A 19,924-nucleotide genomic window follows, 5' to 3' on the forward strand; every position below is an offset into this window, starting at 1 on the left:
ATTCTTTGAGGAGGGGGTACCTAAAGAGGGGGTGCTTCTTACAGGATGATGGGGAGCTTTTCTGGAACTCCCGAGGAAGGCGATGGGTTGCCTGGGTTGTAAACAAGAGAGGTCTGGAATCGGGCATTCTTTAAATCCAGGCAATTAAAAATAAAATCCTTCCCTTTCTCACCTGCCAGGCCTTCCCACTTTTTTCACTCCACCTTTTCTGGGCTCTTGACCCTGCTAGTCCAGCAGTTACCTTCAGCGCCAAATGCAGAAATGAATCTAGGCAAGACACAAAGTGAGGCAAATTTGGCACTTTGGATCCCTGCCGATCCTCACCATTAAGGACCAGCTCTTCCCCGCAGGCTCTAAAGCCCTTCGCTGAGTTTTAGTGAGTCTTGCAATGGGGGAAAGGGGAGAAGCAGGGAGGGAAAGGGGGGTGCTGTCCCGGGCTGCCTCTCCTCTCTCTGAAATGCCTCCTTCGCAAGAAAACTGCTTCCTTTCCTTGGGCTTCACTGAGGTGTTTTTCCCATTCCTATTTCTGAGCCAGGAGTGAAAGTGAAAGTGAAAGTAAAAGGAGAATGCTCAGAGCTCTGTCCACCTCCTCCTCCCCCCACCTCCAGTCCTGTCCAAAGGCTGATCTGTCAGGGGAAAAAACTGATTACGAGCGTAGCTGCATTTATTAGAAATTGAAACAGACAGCACACCATAAAGCATCTCACTTAGGATCCAGAGGTATATTAAATTTAAGAGCATAACGTCCATAAAGCACTTACCTCATAGTCACGTTGCAATGAGGGTCAATTGGACAAGCAGTCCAAAGGGGCGGCTTGAGGCCGATTGGCCCCCTCCCATTGTCCAACTTCGTCTTATATACCTTAAAACCACAAAGCACATGACTTTCCTTATTGTCATAGCAACTGAGTCAGTTGCCTCTCTTATTAACCACTTATTAACGAATCAGTGAACACCTAGAAGCAAACAAAGTAATAACCAAAAGCCAACATGGGTTTGTCAAAAACAGATCATGCCAGACTAATCTTATTGCATTCTTTGACAAAGTGACAGAATTAGTGGACCAGAGGAATGCTGTCGATATAATTTACTTGGACTTCAGTAAAGCATTTGATAAAGTAGACCATAACCTACTACTAGATAAAGTAGAAAAATGTGGGTTAGACAGCATCACCACCAGGTGGATTCATAACTAGCTGACCAACCGCACTCAACAAGTAGTCCTCAATGGAATCGCATCTACATGGAGGGAAGTATCCAGTGGAGTACCCCAAGGCTCTGTTTTAGGTCCAGTACTCTTCAACATCTTCATCAATGACAAGGGGATAGATAGGGAACTCATCAGTCTTCAGTTGTTCTGTAGCAATGCACTGGTTTTGCTCAGTTCCCTATTTCCCACAGCCTCAGCAACCCTTGTTTAGACAAAGTTCGCTGACATAGGGAACTGCAGTGTAGAAAAAGAGGAACCATACACCAAAATACCCAGAATATCCTATGCATTCATCAGAAAATGAATATTAATATTGAACCCATCTCAGCCCTGCCCCCCCACAACTCTACTGTGCTTAGAAGGGCATGCAAAGGGTACAACAACCACCAATATTGTGGGTCCCCATTAATTTTCCCCCTCACAGAGTCCTCCTCCAGATACCTTCCACCCCAATCAGAAAAGTCTCTAGGGGAGGACTTTGATGGAGGGTGGCCTCTTCTGGCTGCGATCCAGCTGCCCCAAACTGTGAAATCAGTCTTTTTAGAACAGCGGTTCTCAACCTGTGGGTCGGGACCCCATTGGGGGTCGAATGACGATTTGCCAGAGATCGCCTAAGACCATCGGAAATATGGGAAGTATACTTGCGAGTGGAAGAATCACGCTCCAATGGTTGACTCCACAAGCCAGCTGAAGGCTCTTCAAATCGCTAGCCGAATTTGGCTTCAGGCGCGATGAATTAAAAAAGAGAGAAATCTTTGCTCTGAGGTCTCCCTCTCAAACCAGCTGCAATCACTCCCAATTGCTAGCCTAATCTGGCTTCAGGCGCAATAAACTTAATAGGGGAGGAGTCTCCACTTTAATGCCTCTGTCCTCAAGGCAATCGCAAGCAGTTCAGATCGCTAGCCAATACGGCTTCAGGCGCAATAAATTCAAAACGAAAATAATTTTATGGTTGGGGTCGCCACATGGTGGGGAATTGTATTAAAGGGGTCGCAGCACTATAAAGGTTGAGAACCACTGTTTTAGAACAACCTGGAGGGAGGAGCTGGAGCTGCAGATCCTCCCCTCCCCAATTCTGCCCTTCACCCTCTTCCCTTTCCAGGCTCCTCCTGGCTCTAACTCAGGGGTCTCCAACCTTGGTCCCTTTAAAATTTGTGGACTTCAACTCCCAGAGTTCCTCAGCCAGCTTTGCTTTGCTGGCTGAGGGACTCTGGGAGTTGAAGTTCACAAGTCTTAAAGGGACCAAGGTTGGAGACCGCTGCTCTAACTGGCCCTTGCTCTGGGGTTTCTTTAAAATGACCCTCCCTTCCCACCGATAGTAAGTTTCCCCGCACCTGTTTGTTAAACCTGTTCTTTAATTTTTATTTGATTCAAAAAAAATTACAATAGAAACTTTTAAAAAAAGACTTACAAAGAGAAATCAAAACTAGACAAAAAATTTTTTTAAAAAAATTGTGCATCAAAAAAATACAAACGAGAACAACCCACTTACATACATTGTCCCTCCCCCCAGTTGAATACTGATAGATGTATTACAGCAATAAGAATTTGTGCAAAACAGGCACACATGTTTGTTAGACCCATTCTTTGACATTTTCTTATTTAAATATATGATCTTTTTAACTGAAATGATCCTTCCTCAGGAAACTGGTTTTCCGCACATCCTTTTGTCCAGTCGCTCCATAAACAACTATTTTTAAAGGTCTTTTGCCATACTTTTGTAATATGAAGAAGCAAATTCCAAAATGCTCCCTCCCACCCCGCTCCACAGAGGACCGCCTTTTATACAAGTTTGAAAAGCACTGTTGTGACCCAGGCCCAAGTAGGTAGTAGTAGTTCAAAATCAGTTCAAAAACAAACAGACTTTATTAGAGCAGCTGAGAGTTAACTCATTCTCAGCATCGTCCAAACTAAATCAAAGCAAATTCTTCATAACACAGTTCTTCAGTATTATCACCAACCTTGGTCTAATTAGGCAAACTGCCAAAGGCTTTTCTTGGCAAAAGTTCAAAAGCAGAAGACGCCGACAAGAAATAAATGCAGCAAGATAAGGAGCAAGGCTATTAACGTTGTTTTCCCACAAACAGCCCAAACGCCGTTGCTGGTCTTTTAAGCCTTATGGGAGAGGCCATTCATCTCTTGGCCCTACTCCCAAGTTGTCCTCTTTGCTTGAGCTGCTCTTGCCTTCTGGCAGCTCTTCTCATGCGTGCATTAGGAACAGGCTCCTCCTGTTCCTCTGCCTCACTACTATCAGTGTCTGGAGGCTCTGGAGTCCACACCTCACTCCCCGATGGCCCTGGCCTCACCTCAGCCTCATCGCTGTCCGACTCCATTGCCAGCTCTGTAGGCTGCTGATAGACCACAACAATGCCTAGCTATTGTCCAATCACACTTGGCCAATAAAAATTCTATTCTATTCTATTCTATTGGATTCCTTACGTCACAATAAAATATAAGGTCCCACATACACACACACCCCTCCTTTCACTCCTCGCCCAAGTTGTGGGCAAAGCAAATTGCCTTAAAGAGATTAAAAGCCAGTTGAGGGCTATTCTTTGACCTAAAGTGTACTTGTCTTACCTCGCCAAGCAACTGGCTCAATTTTAACACTGGCACGAATAGTGGGTCCATCAAAATGAATCCACCAGTCATGTTCAGTTTAAATGTTCTCCAGATATTCAGATTTTGGATATCAAAATGGGGTTCCAGTGATGGTTCCATGACAAAGCTGGAGAGCACCATCATTAATCTCTGCTCAACTATAGACATAAGGCAATTCCACGGAAAAACAGAACAGGTTGGGGTCCCAGTCAAGGAAAATCTCATGGCCTTGGATATGTTCGTCTCCTCACAAGGAGGGTGTTGTGCCTCGCCCGCCCTCCTCTCCTCAGCCGGGCCCCTCCCATCTCCTGCTATCTGAGCCAGAGACTGATAGTGAAGAAGAATGGCCTGGCATGCCTCCAGCCCCCAGCCCTGGCACCATGCCCGGACAGACTGAGCAAACAAACCTCCCTACAGCGTGTGAGCACGAAGCCAGCCACGAGCTAGAATTGCCGGCAGCTGAGCAGGAGGACGAAAAGATACAGTGGACAGATCCCCGCTTCCGGAGAATGGAGAGGCGACGTCAGCAAAAGGAAGGGAGGGGCAGGCCTGGATAAGTGCTGAGTCATGGAGCCACACCCCATGGCCTATATAAAGGATCTGCTTTTTGGCATTCCTTGAGTCAGGCAAAGTCTCATCTGGTTGGATTCCTGCCTGCCCTGAGAACTCTGACAGGAATTTGGCAAAGCTGCAGAGGCTTCATGGCCACGCTTGATACAGACTTCCCAGACCCGGCCATCAGAGGAGGAGGAGTGGGACACGACAGAGGGGTTGCCAGGTGCTGAACACCTCCTGCAGTGTTCTGCTGGGTGCTCTCTGACTTGCAGACATTTCATTACCAAACCAGGTAACATCATCAGTGCCAGAAGGGAGTTGGATTTGCTCTTATTTTTATATGGTTTCCCCTGTCAGTTGGTGGGCGTGTTCTTGGAGATTCCTTGATTAAGCTGTTGTGAGCTTCTTTGTCTGCATTGGTAATTGCTTGTTTGGGACGTTGTTTACTTGATTGTCGGTCTAATGTTAACCTTGGCGTTAATTTCTGTTCGGTATACTGTCGGTGTTGATTGCTGGATAGGTGGTGTTCTAGTCTTTTGTTTCCTTTTGGACTTCTTTATTGTCTCTTTTGAATGGTATGCAGATGTTGTTTATCTCTGTGTACCTCTTGATGGCCAATTTGTCCGAGTGCCAGGGCTCCAGGAATTATCTGGCATTTCTCTCCCCCCCCCCCCGCCCCTTCTTTTCCTTTTTTGTGGATTTGGCTTGATCTAACGGTATTCACAGTTTCCCAATTGAAACTATGGTTGAATCTATCCAGTGGTGGGATTCAAATAATTTAACAACCGGTTCTCTGCCCTAATGATTTCTTCCAACAACCAGTTCACAAACTGCTCAGAAAGTTAACCACCGGTTCTCCCGAAGTGGTGCGAACTGGCTGAATCTGTCGTGTCCCACTCCTCTGCTGATGGCCGGGTCAGGGAAATCCGAATCAGGCATGCCTCTGCAGCTCTGCCAAAGTCCTAGCAAAGTTCTCAAGGCAGGCAAGAGACCAGAAAGTGACTTCAGCAAGATATGTTAGACTTTGCCTGACTCAGAGAATGCCAGAAAGCAGATCCTTTATATAGGCCATGGGGTGTGGCTCCATGACTCAGCACTTATCCAGGCCTGCCCCTCCCTTCCTTCTGTCGCCGCCGCCTATCAATTCTTCTGAAGCGAGGGTCACTCCAGTCGGCAGCTGTTGGTAATTGACCTCCCTCAGGCTTACATGCTGTGGGGGAGGGGGAGGGGTCTATTGCTCTGTTTGCCTGGGCATGGAGCCAGAGCTGGGGGCTGGAGGTGCTTCCTCCTCCTCAGCCTGTCTGGGCATGGAGCCAGGGCTGGGGCCAGGAGGCATACTAGGACATTCCTCAGCGTTCGGAAGCAGATAAGAAGGCCCCGACTGCGGTGAAAGCGGGCAAGACACAACAGAATCTCACCACTGAATCTATCCCTCTATTATGAAATTAAGGGGTTTTCATCTCGTCTTCTGACCGCCGGTTGGTGTTCATGGATGCGCTTTGCTAGTCTTCTGCCTGTTTATCCTACATACTGGCTGTTGCAGTCCTTACAGTGTATGACGTTGTAGATGAATCCTGGTTCTCCTTCTAGGGCTGCTGGGTCTTTTGGTTTACTTCGGATGTTTTGGAGGGCTTTCGTTGGTTTGGACTTAGATCTTGCTTTGATCTTGGCTTTCGGATAACACGTCCAAGTTTTCCATGCTGGAGGTTCCTTTCCTTCTTGCCTGTGCAATGACAACACAGTGATTTCTAGATCACGCCCTATCCTCCGCGGTCCATCGGATGCCTTGTGCTTCAAAGAGAGAAAAAAATGAAGAATGTCAACACCACCGTTTGCATGGGGGGAGGGGCGTGTTTCTTCTCTCCTCCCCTCAGCTCTCTTTCCCCCCTCCCCCACTGCAACCTCCACAGGCAGGAGGAGAAGCAGCCAAAGAAGAAGGAAGGATAACTCTCTCTGGACAAAGAGCTGCTGGTGGGGGGCCGGAGCCACAACACCTCACTTCTCCCCCAGGCTTTCTAATGCCTCCAGCTTATCATGGCCAAGGAGTCCCCTTCATGCTTTTCCAGCTGCCCTTTTCCTTCTCCCCCTCCCCTCCTCTCCAGTCCTTCCTGGACAGAAACCCATTTCTCCCAGGTGCCCCAATTCCTGCTCCTGGGTCCTTCACCATCTCTCACTCCTCCCTTGGAGCTGATGGGCCCCAGAGAGGCTGAGCTGAGCTGCATCTTCCATTGCAGAGTGGCCCATCAGAGAAGGAGGCCCAGGAACCCCCACAATCCCCACATGACAACTTTGGAACAATTTAATTCCCCACCCCAACCCCCCTGAGGGTCTTGGTTCTCAGGTACATTCCAAGTCCGGAGTTTTGTCTCTTCAAATTCAGACTCACCTCTGATGTTGTTTTAGGTTGGGGCAAAGTCTGTGATTTCATCTCATCTTCTGTACCATCCATAGAGGGAGAAAGATGGATTTGTGGAAGATGCAAGGATGTTACTTCCTGATATAGATTTTTTCTGAGTCTCTTCCACCAGCCTGACAGATGGTAAAAAGAGAAGATAGTTCGTTTATTTCAGGGGCAGCAGCTCCTGGCTGAGCTGGAGAAGGATTTATTCTGAACGCCTCCCTAGGAATCTGCACTGAATCCCCATCAATTACTCTACAACAATGATGCTAAACCTCTTGGATTCTTGTTACTGCTACAAGACAGACGATGTTTGCCATAAACTCTGGAATCAGAAGTTCTTAATTCAAATGTCACAACTTTTGTGACCCAATCTTAACCTTGCCAGATCTAAGAACCAGCAACTTTGACTGATCTTGGAAGGCTAAGCTGGGTCTGGCTGGGTTAGAGAATAGAAAATGGAATAGAAAGTAGAATAGAAAGTAGAATAGAATAGAATAGAATAGAATAGAATAGAATAGAATAGAATAGAATAGAATAGAATAGAATAGAATAGAATATGGAATGGGGATAGGGCATAGGAGAATGGAAGGGAATGGAATAGGCCTTGGAGCAGAGGTGGGTTTCAGCAGATTCTGACCAGTTCTGGAGAACCGGTAGTGGAAATTTTAAGTAGATCGGAGAATGGGTAAATAACACCTCTGGCTGGCCCCGCCCTCATCTCTTTTCTGCCTCCCAAGTCCCAGCTGATCAGGAGGAATTTTACAGTATCCTTCCCCTGGATTGGGAAGGGAATGGAGATTTTACAGTTCCCTTCCCCTGCCATGCCCACCAAGCCACACTCACAGAACTGGTAGTAAAAAAATTTGAAACCCACCACTGCCTTGGAGGTCTTCTAGTCCAAACCTCTGCTTAGGCAGGAAACCCTATACCAGTGATGAGTAATTTTTTTGCTGCCGAGTGCCAAAAGCAGGGGGCGGGGCCATGCGCACATGTGCCCAAAGCCATAATTCAATGCGCCCTGTCCCCCTGTGCCTGTGCGTGTGACACACACATGCTTCCACTGCTTTTGGCACGTAATGGCAAGGTGGGCCCGGTAGGCCCGTTTTCCCTCTTCCCAGGCTCCAGAGGCTTTCTAGGAGCCTGGGGAGGGTAAAAATGGCCTTCCCCACCCCCACCCCCAAGAGACCCTCCAGAGGCCAGAAAAGGCCCATTTCCTGACTTCTGATGGGCCAGGAAGGCCCGAAAATCAGCTGGCCGGCACGTACATGTGCGATGGAGTTGAGCTAGGGCAATTCTTGCGTGCCCACAGATATCGCTCCACGTGCCACCTGTGGCACGCGTGCCATAGGTTCACCATCACGGCACTATACCATTTCAGACAAATCAGAGAATCACAAGCCAATCAGAAAGTCCATCCAGGAAGAAGGAAATGGCAAAGCACTTCCAAATTCTTGCTGAGAATATTACAAGGAGGTGCTGAGATGCCGTGGTGGCTCAGGCTGTAAGAAGCCTGTTATTAGAACACAGCAGCCTGCAATTATTGCAGGTTCAAGCCTGGCCCAAGGTTGACTCAGCCTTCCATCCTTTATAAGGTAGGTAAAATGAGGACCCAGATTGTTGGGGGGGCAATAAGTTGACTTTGTAAATGTACAAATAGAATGAGATTATTGCCTTATACACTGTAAGCCACCCTGAGTCTTTGGAGAAGGGCAGGATATAAATGTAAATAAATAAAAAAAAAAAACGTGGTGAAACTCAATTGAGGAGACACGTCCTGCATCCTTCCTCCCTCTCACGTCTCTTGCTCTGAGTGGGAGCAGAAGCAGCAGCAGGAACTTCCACCACTGGACCTTCCTCCCTGCTCTTGCCTGTCCCCAGGTGTGATTTACTAGCAGGGGCAGAGGCCCTGGTCCCCTCCCCTCCATGGACCTCCCCTTCCATCAAAGCTTCCTTTTGCCAGGTGACATGGCAAATAGGTCTTCTTCAGGGAAAGGATTATGGGTTTTCTAGTAGTTCTCAGATCATTTCAGGGACTTTTCCTGGACTCCTGAGCTGCTGATATTTGCTCCTCTGAAGAAAGTCTGCTAAGGCCAAAGAGGTTTTCTCCCAGACAACAGGAATGCATTGAGATTTGCAGGAAGTGCAACAGTGGCTGCATAGCTGCTTCTTCCTTTCTCACCCGTGTTCAAAACGTTGTCTGTAGGGAAGATCTCACAGGGATTCTGGCTGCAACTCTCAGAGAAGGTCTGTCCCCACCCAAACCAGCTCAGTCAACACAGAAGGACATGAGCTGAGTCAGTGGATGAGTTTGTTTCACTTACATCTCAGGAAGAGAATCCAAAGTCCCAAGATCATGACGGCGACAATTCCGAAAAGACTCCACCGTGGTCTAGCTAAAGAAGGAGAAATAGAAGAGAAGAATAGGAGAATCTGTTTGACTAGACAGATGCTTGAGTTCCCCGAAGTGGAGATGCTGATCAAGGGAAGCGTTTCCCAACCTGCACTTCTCGGCTAGCTCAGCCACAGTTGTGTCAGACGCCGCGAGAAGGAACAAGCCAACTTGGTTTTCCTTCTGATAGTGACTTCGTTTATTGGGTCGGCTACAAACCCGGGTCTCAGTAAAAGTCGAGGTCTCTCTGTACAAAGTCAGCGCTGAGAGCTTCTGCCTCTCAGCCCCTTTTTAAACATCCTGTGTTGCTCATGCCCCGCCCCATGGCTGAACTGCTCCGTTGATTGGACGCCCGGCCACTCTCTCCCTCCTCGTCTGACAGCCTCAGCTGCCACATCATCTACCAAATCCCGGAACTAAAGCAGCTCTTCCTAACGCCCAGTTCTCATCTCCCTCTATCCCGGCCGCCAGTGTGCTGATTCCCTGCCCATTCTTCCCAAATGCAGATCCCTGCACCCCTTGAAAAAAATCCTTGATATGTCATCCCTTTGGATCTTTGATTAGGGGCTGGTCCCATGATCCGGATCCCTGTAGCGTCATGTGTCGAGCCGGAGCTGGGCTCAACAGCACTGGCCTCCAGGAAGTGCCCCCATCTGAGGGAAGTCCCTCCCCTCCAAAGGTGCAGAGGGCCCAGAGGCTTTAGACCAGGGGTTAAATGCTACCGGTTTGCATGAACCGGTAGTGATAAAAACTACCAGTTTGGGCGAATCAGTAGTAAAAAAAAATGCTTTAAACAAGGGAAAAAAAGGTTCCAACAATCGTGCAGCACAGCTGATTGTCGGAACTTTTTTTTTTTTACTGTTTTAAAGCATTTTTTTATTACCGGTTGTGGCGATTAGGTAGTAAAAAATGCTTTAAAAAAGTTTAAAAAAAAGTTGGCCACGCCCATCCAGTAACAGACCCTCCCACCAAGCCACGCTCACAGAACCGGTAGCAACAAATTTTACATTTCATCAGTGCTTCAGCCTGGGCAAAGATCAGGTTAAGCAAATGTATCAGACTGATCCCTCTCTAGTTCACCTGAAGGTAAATGGAGGGAGAAGGAAGCATGTGCGGATTGCAATAGGTCAAATATAGTTTTGCAAAAAGAATAGCTCTGAAGTAGCTGACATTGGATTTTTGTCTTGTTGGGCTGAGAAAAGCGTAGCCTCCCCTGCTGAAAGGGGCATTGAATGACCAGGTGCAACTGTCCCATCAGATAAATCTGCCAGAAAGCAAAACAACATTTTGTATCTTTCATATCTTTTATCTTCATATCATATTGAGTCGGTCATCTGTACCTCTATAACTGTCTGGTTTGGCTCTGCAAGCCAACAAGAAAGACACAGACTTCAGAGGATCATTAGAACTGCAGAAAAAACAATGGCTACCAACCTGCCTTCCATTGAGGACCTGTATACTGCACGAATCAAGAAGAGGGCCCTGAAAATATCTACAGATCCCTCATATCCTGGACATAAACTGTTTCAACTCCTACCCTCAAAACAATGCTATAGAGCACTGCACACCAGAACAACTAGACACAAGAACAGTTTCTTCCCGAACGCCATCACTCTGCTAAACAAATAATTCCCTCAACACTGTCAAACTATTTACTAAATCTGCACTACTATTAATCTTAGCGTTCCCACCACCCATCTCCTCCCACTTATGACTGTAGGACTTTAATTTTGTTGCTTGTATCCTTACAATTTATATTGAGATTGTTTTTTGATTGCTTATTTGTTCCCTATGATTATCATTAAGTGTTGTACCTTATGATTCTTGATGAATGTATCTTTTCTTTTATGTACACTGAGAGCATATGCACCACAGACAAATACCTCATGTGTCCAATCACACTTGGCCAATAAAAAATTCTGTTCTATTCTATTCTATTCTATTCTATTCTATTCTATTCTATTCTATTCTATTCTATTCTATTCTATTCTATTTTCACACCTTTGTTCTTACAGCTTCCAGTTCCAACTCCCCTCTCAATAATCACTCCTTTACCATCACGAAACACAATCCTAAACTTCCTCCTTTCCCTCTGAAAATTTTAGATGACAGCAGAAAACCATCCAACATTGGTGAACAACCTACTGTTACATTGATGTTTATTTCCTTTACTTATTTAATACATTTATATCCCATCTGACCAAGAGATGACATTTTGTAACTTCTCAGCCTCTCACCTGTTTCCTCCTTCAAGGCCAAGACCAGGGGCTCCTGCAAGCCCTCGTGCTCCAGGTGACACTGAAAACGGTCCCTCTCCTTGGGGTCGATCTCAATGCTGAGCCAGACATAATAGGTCCCGTCTGAGTTGGGGACCACGTTCCTATGGAGGGTCTCATACTCGCAGACCTCTTCGTCTCTTGTCCAGGTGGCCAGGATCTCCTTGGGGTAGAAGCCAAAGGCCTGGCAGATGAGGACCTCCAGGCTGTCATCGACCACCTTACAATTCACCTTCCCCACCGGAGGCTCTGCAGAAACAGCAAAATCTGAGTTCCTGGGATTTAATAGTAGAGAAGTCCTCATTTGGTCATCCTCTCCCATTGCTCCCTTTCCTCTTCTGAATTTCTGGGACTCTCAAAGCAGGGGTGAAATGCTACCGGTTCGGGCTGGTTCACCCAAACCGGTAGTGAAAATGCTACTGGTTTGCCTGAACTGGTAATAAAAAAAATGCTTTAAAAAGTAAACAAAAAAGTTCCCAAGATCGGATGGCACATCTGATTGTTGGAACTTTTAAAAAACTTTTTAAAGCATTTTTTTTTACTTCGGTAAAAAAATAGAATATTCTATTCTTGTTTTTTTTACTATCGGTTTGGGCGAATCGGTAGTAAAATAATGCTTTAAAAAGTTTTTTTAAAAAGGGTTCCAAGATCATCTGTGTTAATCAGCTGTGTCTCGTGATCTTTTTTTTTTTACTTTTTGAAACTTTTTTTACTACCTATTGCCTGAACCTGTATTTTTGTGTAAAATGTAATTGTTTTCTTTTTGAGCTCTCTGTGACTCTGTTCCTGCTTGTTGCAGGGGCCATTTTGTGTGAAGTCCAGGCTGCTTTTGCATTGTGTGTGAGTCAGTTGTGTAGCTTTTGTGACATTTTGTGTGTAAAGCGTGATAATTGGTTTTCCCGGTCACATGACCACCAAACCACGCCCACCCAGTCACATGACCACCATGCCACGCCCACAGAACCGGTAGCGAAAAATTTTGAATTTCACCACTGCCTCAGAGATGGGGGCATTGAATTCTTTAGCTTTATTTTTTGAAAGGGACACATACCAAAATAATTAATATAATATAATATAACAACAGAGTTGGAAGGGACCTTGGAGGCCTTCTAGTCCAGCCCCCTGCCCAGGCAGGAAACCCTACACCATCTCAGTCAGTTGGTTATCCAACATTTTCTTAAAAATTTCCAGTGTTGGAGCATTCACAACTTCTGCAGGCAAGTCGTTCCACTTATTAATTGTTCTAACTGTCAGGAAATTTCTCCTTAGTTCTAAGTTGCTTCTTTCCTTGATCAGTTTCCACCCATTGCTTCTTGTTCTGCCCTCAGGTGCTTTGGAGAACAGATTGACTCCCTCTTCTTTGTGGCAACCCCTGAGATATTGGAACACTGCTATCATGTCTCCCCTAGTCCTTCTTTTCATTAAACTAGGCATACCCAGTTCCTGCAACCGTTCTTCATATGTTTTAGCCTCCAGTCCCCTAATCTTTGTTGCTCTTCTCTGCACTCTTTCTAGAGTCTCATCATTTTTTTACATCGCGGCGACCAAAACTGAATGCAATATTCCAAGTGTGGTCTTACCAAAGCATTATAAAGTGGCATTAACACTTCACGTGATCTTGATTCTATCCCTCTGTTTATGCAGCCCAGAACTGTGTTGGCCTTTTTAGCAGCTGCTGCACACTGCTGGCTCATATCTAAATGGTTATCCACTAGGACTCCAAGATCCCTCTCACAGGTACTACTATTGAGCAAGGTACCACATATACGGTATCTGTGCATTTTGGGTTTTTTGCCTAAATGTAGAACCTTACCTTTTTCACTGTTGAATTTCATTTTGTTAGATAGCACCCAATGTTCAAGTCTGTCAAGATCTTTTTGTAGATCTAATTGTATTGTTTGGGGGCTGATTTAGTTTTCATATCCCACATTGAATTTGTTCAAGTTGTTCCAGATGGAAATTTTAAAAAAAATCACTTTTTGCTTCAGCCCCAAACGCAGGATGTGAGAACTGAGACGTTCTTCTGCTTTGCAAGGTTTCCTCATGGAAATTAAGCATGGAAATGCTTAATTAGTTTCATTGGTTGTTTTTCTCTTTGAAAAACTTATTTTCGGGGGCACTGAAGGCGATTTCCCCTGCTGTCCATCTGCAGTTTGATTTGGTAAATGGCCAGATCTCTTCCTGTCAGGCGTATGAAGCCTGACTTGCCTCAGTAGGGTAGAAAAATATGGGGGAGGGAGAGAGGAGGGAGCCCAGAAAAAAAATTGTACCACCAGGGCCCATTTAGTCACTCACCTGTCTTCTTCAGAGACTCCTTCTGGTAGGGCAGGTATTTCTGCATCATCTGAATGCATGTCTCCTCAAGGTAGATTATATTCCTCTGGGACCTCCTTGTATCATCTTCCCACATCTCCTTGACTTTCTCGGCCTGGGGCTGGGCTGCCACCCATCTGAGGGTTTCCTTGTCGAAGCTGATGAAGTCCATCCCGTCGTAGCCGTAGTGCAAAAACCCTCCTTTGCTCCCGTCTTCCCCGAGCTCGCAGCCCAAAACCGCCTGCCAGGTGTGAAGACCTGAAAGATCCCCAGATGGTGAGGGAGAGTATTCCTCTCCCTTAGATACCCTGCAAACTGCCATTCAAGTGTTTTCTTTCCCCTCATCCCACCAGCTGAAGCTGGAGCTCAAATATTTTGGCCACCAGAGCAGAAGAGAGGGCTCCTTGGGAAAGACCTGATGTTGGGAAAGACGGAAGGCAAAAGGAGAAGGGGACAGCAGAGGATGAGATGGTTAGGCAAGGTCATTGACACAGTGAACTTGAGTTTGGGCAAACTCTGGGAGACAGTGGAAGACAGGGGGTGGGCCTGGTGTGCTGTGGTCCATGGGCTTGTCAAAAGTTGGACGCGACCTAGCAAGTGAACTACAACCCCACCAAGTGAGGGAAAATGGATCCCCTCTTTCTTTCAATGGGAATGGTCTGATCTAGGCTTCCTGATATAGTAAAAAACACACAATTAGTCCCAAAACAATTAGTTGGGCCTCTTGTGGCTCAACAGGCTAATGCAGTCTGTTATTAACACAGCTGCCTGCAATTACAATTACTGCAGGTTCAAGTCCCACCAGGCCCAAGGTTGACTCAGCCTTCCATCCTTTATAAAGGTAGGTAAAATGAGGACCCAGATTGTTGGGGGGGCAATACAAGTTGACTTTGTATATAATATACAAATGGATGAGACTATTGCCTTACACAATGTAAGCCGCCCTGAGTCTTCGGAGAAGGGCGGGATATAAATTCAAATTAAAAAAACAACCCCTTTTTTTTATTTTAGCAGCTGTGAATACTTTCATTCACAGCAGAATGCCGAATCACCAAGAGTTTATAAATAGTCCAACAGAAGTCTGGCACAGTCCTTCAGATAAGGCTGGTAAACACCCACCTTTATATTCTTTGACACACTGCCAAAGACCTAATTGGCAATTATCTTGGCAAGGCCACACAGAAACACAGAGTCAAAAACGGAGCTTCGAAGTACAAACCGACACCATCCACAACGTTTCTTCCTGCAAAGGCCTACATGCCTTTGCTCTTCCTTTATATCTTATGGGAGGGGCCAATCATCTCCAAGCCTTACTCCTGAGTTGTCCCTTTTGTTTTAACTGCTTTTGCCTTCTGGCAGCTCTGCGCATGCGGGCATGCGTGCACTAGGAACAGGCTCTCTCTGTTCTTCTGCCTCTCTGATGTCCGACTCTGGAAGCTCTGGAGTCCACACATAACTTCCAAATGGCCCTGGCCCCATCTCTGGCTCTGACGCAGAGCCCTCGTCAGAGCCTTCCCCAGACTCCAGGACTGGCCCATATTCCTCCCTGTCAGCTTTGGAAGCCATATTAGGCTGGAAGGTGCCGTGCTGCCACTTTCTCATGTGTGGGAAAGTAGGAAGGGGAATTAGTAGAGGGGCCCATTAGACACAATAACATTCTTCCTGCCGGTCAAGGTCAGGCCGATCCTGCATCTGGAGAAGGAGTAGTCAGAGTGCTGTCTCAAGATGGGACGGTTGGCGATTGGAGCCTGTGATCGGCAGAGGAGTCAGGGGGCGGTTTTGGGGTTTTTGATTTGCTGAGGGAAAACCCGGAGCTCTCAGATTCGGATTTTCCCAGATGTGCCAGTTTACCTACCCTAGTAAAAGAACTTTGAAAGATGCTCGCTTCGGAGTCTTTACTTGGGAAGGGGGTTTTCTGGAACGCCGACACCAGACTCCTCACTGTCTGACTCTGCTGCCAGCTCTGCAGGCTGCTGGCAGACCACAACAGGGAGGGGATCTTTTCTGTGATCAGGGACTGCACTTAATCTTTTGGGCTGGGGCCAGATCATGAAGACCATGAGAGAGAAGGGGTAAGCGTGTTTTCTTTCCTTTACAGGAAAGGATCTCTCACTATTATGCCCCTTGCAGCCCTTGGTAGTTAAATGATATTTTCTTTTCCAAATCATGAAAACCATCCAAGCCCCCAGTTAGCCACTTTCTATTCTTTGCCCACTCTGAAGATTCTCAATCAATCCATGTCATGGTTGTCCCAAAGTGGCCTCTGTTGGCTCAGCAGACTAAGTCTGTCTGCTATTAACACAGCTGCTTGCAATTACTGCAAGTTCAAGTCCCACCAGGCCCGAGGTTGACTCAGCCTTCCATCCTTTATAAGGTAGGTAAAATGAGGACCCAGATTGTTGGGGGCAATAAGTTGACTTTGTATATAATATACAAATGGATGAAGACTATTACTTAACACAATGTAAGCCGCCCTGAGTCTTTGGAGAAGGGCAGGATATAAATGCAAATTAAAAAAAAAAGCTGCTTTTTCCAAAACTTTTGGACGTTTGGCAAAAACACCTTCCGGATTTTGCCTGCTGGCCTCTCCTGATAATTAAAGTGACAAGAGGCAAAAAGTAAGATTGGAGGGAGAATTTGGGGCTTGAAGGCAGATCTGCCTCGGCTCACCTCTAGTCTGGCGGCTGAGTTTTGATAGCTGCTCCAGGTCAGCCCTGAATGCCCTTTCAAGGGCCACAGGGATTGTTGCCTCCTTTGCTCCCATCCAGGGCACCAGAGGTTCCATCTTGCTGGTGTGGTTGTCATATCGAGCGATGGGCTGATCATCCAGGTGGACCATGGAGAGGAACTGGGGCAGCCCCCGGCTGGATTCTGACACCTTCAGGTAGGAAAAGCACAGGGAGTGCCTGGAGGAGCCTGGAATGGGAAGAGATTGAAGGACAGAATTAGGAGGGTCTGTAGCTCCAGCTCCTCCCTCGATGCTATCATGCAAAGCAGCTCTCAAACAGGAGACCAACTTTGGAGGATTCCAGTCATGAGATTATCAACCCTGAAAGAAGTTTCCAAACAACTCTTGGCTGACTTTGGAGACAGCTGGGCACATCTGGTGAGGGAGACCTCCAGGTAAATACAGCTGCTTGTGGACCTGACCGCCATCTCACCCTACATGCCCACTGCCCAGAGGACCAGCAGGACAGGAGCTGCTTGGAGTTTCAGAGCAGGGTTTGGAGTATGGAGACTTCAGGTCCGCTTGCTGCCTTAGAAGAGCGAGGAAAATCCTCAGGGACAACTCACACCCTGGTCAGCCCTTCTTTATTCTCCTACCATCCGGAAGGAGGTATAGAAGCACAGCCAGACACACAAACAGGCTGAATTCAGAACAGTTTTTATCCATGGCCTGTCAGACTCCTAAACTAAAAATAAACTTTACAACAACAACATAGTGTTGGAAGAAATGTGCATCCGGCTTCAGTTCCAAGTGGGGAAAAAGACACTGGAAACATGGAGACTGCTTGGAAAGATGGTTTAATGGTGGTCAGGATCACATGGCTTGAGTTCCTGAACAGAAACGAGACAAGATGCTGAGCACGCCCTGGCTTTATGCTTTCTCTGAGTTTTGAACTTCCTGGGGCACAGGAAGAGTATCCTGATTGGTTGTCAGACTCCCAGGGGGTAGGGGGTCTTAGCTAGCCCTTCTGGCTTGTGTAATCTTCCCAGGTGCCATGTGGTGAGTTTCTATTGCTAGATGGGTCCTATTGTGTTGCAGATGATGGCCCATTGACAAAGGTGGGGAAAATGAGTTTCCGCCTCTGGCCCATTGACAAAGGTAGGAAAAATGAGTTTCCGCCTCTGGCCCATTGACAAAGGTGGAGGGAGGCAGGAAGCTCCAGGGAGCTGCTTTGTCCTTAAAACATGTTTCTCCATTTCTCATCCAGGGAAATATATGATTCTCCCCTTTTTAATATTTTCTAAAATATTTCATTCTTCTAGGAGACGGGTGGATGCTAACTTCCTACAGAAGCACAGGCAGCCGCACAAACAAGCTGAATTCAGAACAGTTTTTATCCATGGGCTGTCAGTCTCCTAAACAAAAAATAAACTTTACAGCAACATAGTACGATTGACTTGCAGGGCGGGGGGGGGGGAGTCATTGGCCCTGATGGAGAGGGTGCGCAACTTGGACGTCCTCCTGGATGGACGGCTGTCCTTTGAAGATCATTTGACGGCCGTCTCCAGGAGAGCTTTTTACCAGGTTCGCCTGGTTCGCCAGTTGCGCCCCTTTCTAGACCGGGATGCCCTATGCATGGTCACTCACGCTCTCGTGACGTCTCGTCTGGATTACTGCAATGCTCTCTACATGGGGCTCCCCTTGAGGAGCACCCGGAGGCTCCAGTTAGTTCAGAATGCGGCTGCGCGGGTGATAGAGGGAGCCCCTCGTGGTTCCCATGTGACACCTCTCCTGCGCAGACTGCACTGGCTACCTGTGGCCTTCCGGGTGCGCTTCAAGGTTTTGGTAACTATCTTCAAAGCGCTCCATGGCATAGGGCTGGGTTACTTACAGGACCGTCTGCTGCTACCGAATACCTCTCACCAACCCGTGCGCTCTCACAGAGAGGGACTCCTTAGGGTGCCGTCGGCCAGACAGTGTCGGCTGGCGACGCCCAGGGGAAGGGCCTTCTCTGTGGGGGCTCCCACCCTCTGGAACGAACTTCCCCCAGGACTCCGTCAACTTCCTGACCTCCGAACCTTTCGCCGCGAGCTTAAGACACATCTATTTATCTGCGCAGGACTGGACTAGATTTTTAAATTTTGAATTGGTTTTAATTGGGGATTTTATTATGTGTATTGCTATTTTAATTATTTGGCCATTTAGAATAAGTTTTTTAATGTATGTTTTATCCTGTATTTATATGTATTTTATCTGGCTGTGAACCGCCCTGAGTCCCTAGGGAGATAGGGCGGTATAAAAATACGAAAAATAATAAAATCATAATCATAATCATAATGTGCAATAAATTGACACGGTGCAATAGGTTTGCTGTACTACACACAGAAAGACACGTCATCCTGAGTTTGTTTACTCTTCAAGGGGCAGCTGATTGTAGGCTCAACCTTTGCCTGATTGGAGGAGGAGGAGGAGGAGGAGGAGTCTGCCTGACTTGTAAACATTTGTGACTTTCACTGAGTGTTTATAATTTTACTTAGAATTGACGGCAAATTAAACACCAAATGTTATCATGTCCCACAAAAGCCACGATTTGTTCAAACCTTCCTCGTATTGTGCACGTGTAACCTCGTTCATATGTTGAAAGCAGGAAATAAAACAAAAGAATTAAAAAAATAGAGGAAGTGAATTTAACCAAAGGCTAAAGACTCTGAATCTGAAAGTTCGCCGTTCCTCGTTTACTTCCTTGCTCAAATACCAAGAGGAATTACCATTAGAATACAAGAAGGGCTTAAGCAAGGCTGAGCGAAGGACGAGGGACGGGAGACTGTTTCCTGTGGGAAAAGAAACTTCCCACGGAGGGTGAATGTGGGGTCTCAAACCCTTCCAGAAACTCACCGCAGCGGCTCCCCGGCACGAAGGACCCCAGCCCAGCCCACAGGAGCAAGAGGGGCGTCCGGTGCAGCGGCATCACCCTCCGGCCATGCGCACCTTCGTACCTGCGATCGAAGACCCCCCCCCCTCACTTCGCACCCAGAGACTGAAAGCCAACGGTTGCAGTGCGTTGACCTGGAGCTTTGTCCTCCGCTCCGAGCTCAGCTGATGTCCCGCCCAAACTCCCCGAGAGACGGAAAAAATAAACAGCAAGGGACGAAAACGAAACTCCGCGCTTCTATCACGCCCCATCACAGGCGCCTAGTCTTACTTCGCCCACAACACGCAGCGATCCTCTTAAGCTCCCGGACAGCCCCGTTTAGCCTGCGAACGACCTGGTTACGCCTAGTGTGAGAACGCAGCCAGAGTGAGCCCCTCCCTCCTAATTCTTCTTGCACGACTCCTCCGGAGCGACCCCTTTCCCCCTCCCCACCCCGGCTCTTCTTTTTGGCAAAACTACTAAAAGTACTAAAAGACTACTTCAGCTTCAATCGCAATATTACAAGAGCAAAAAATAGATTCAAGCTAAATGTCAACCGCTTCAAACTTGATTGCAGAAAATATGACTTGTGCAACAGAG

The 19,924-nt window shown here is 47.0% G+C and overlaps 2 protein-coding genes across 3 annotated transcripts in view; one reads left to right on the plus strand and one right to left on the minus strand.

The window, feature by feature from the left end:
• Nucleotides 1–2,549: 2,549 nt before the first annotated feature.
• LOC131192340 (zinc-alpha-2-glycoprotein-like) lies at nucleotides 2,550–19,623 on the minus strand. Of its 2 annotated transcripts, XM_058171394.1 has the most exons (7): nucleotides 19,309–19,623; nucleotides 16,416–16,661; nucleotides 13,728–14,003; nucleotides 11,394–11,681; nucleotides 9,089–9,160; nucleotides 6,753–6,895; nucleotides 2,550–6,157 (listed from the first exon to the last, which is right to left on the minus strand). In XM_058171394.1, the coding sequence occupies exons 1-7, from the start codon at nucleotides 19,379–19,381 to the stop codon at nucleotides 5,885–5,887; spliced, it is 1,371 nt and encodes a 456-aa protein (XP_058027377.1). In that variant the 5' UTR covers nucleotides 19,382–19,623; the 3' UTR covers nucleotides 2,550–5,884. The 2 variants fall into 2 exon arrangements, with proteins under 2 accessions (XP_058027377.1, XP_058027378.1); XM_058171395.1 differs by lacking the exon at nucleotides 19,309–19,623 and having other exon boundaries at nucleotides 13,728–14,160; nucleotides 16,416–16,555.
• Nucleotides 19,394–19,924, plus strand: part of LOC131190450 (major histocompatibility complex class I-related gene protein-like) — a 33,779-nt gene continuing 33,248 nt past the window's right edge. Inside the window, exon 1 of the mRNA XM_058167772.1 lies at nucleotides 19,394–19,469. Coding sequence (XP_058023755.1) covers nucleotides 19,394–19,469 — 76 coding nt within the window. The remainder of the gene's footprint in view (nucleotides 19,470–19,924) is intronic.

Source organism: Ahaetulla prasina, chromosome 2 (genome assembly GCF_028640845.1).
Source record: "Ahaetulla prasina isolate Xishuangbanna chromosome 2, ASM2864084v1, whole genome shotgun sequence".
In the NCBI taxonomy this organism is placed as follows: domain Eukaryota; kingdom Metazoa; phylum Chordata; class Lepidosauria; order Squamata; family Colubridae; genus Ahaetulla; species Ahaetulla prasina.

Excerpts from the sequence above, each read along its gene's own strand:
- LOC131192340 (XM_058171394.1), bottom strand. The coding sequence starts at position 19,381 with ATGCCGCTGCACCGGACGCCCCTCTTGCTCCTGTGGGCTGGGCTGGGG. Across the intron at positions 9,161-11,393 it reads GGCCTTGAAGGAGGAAACAG|CTAGACCACGGTGGAGTCTT; the intron begins GTGAGAGGCTGA and ends CTCCTTCTTTAG. Across the intron at positions 6,896-9,088 it reads TTGGATTCTCTTCCTGAGAT|GCTGGTGGAAGAGACTCAGA; the intron begins GTAAGTGAAACA and ends ACCATCTGTCAG.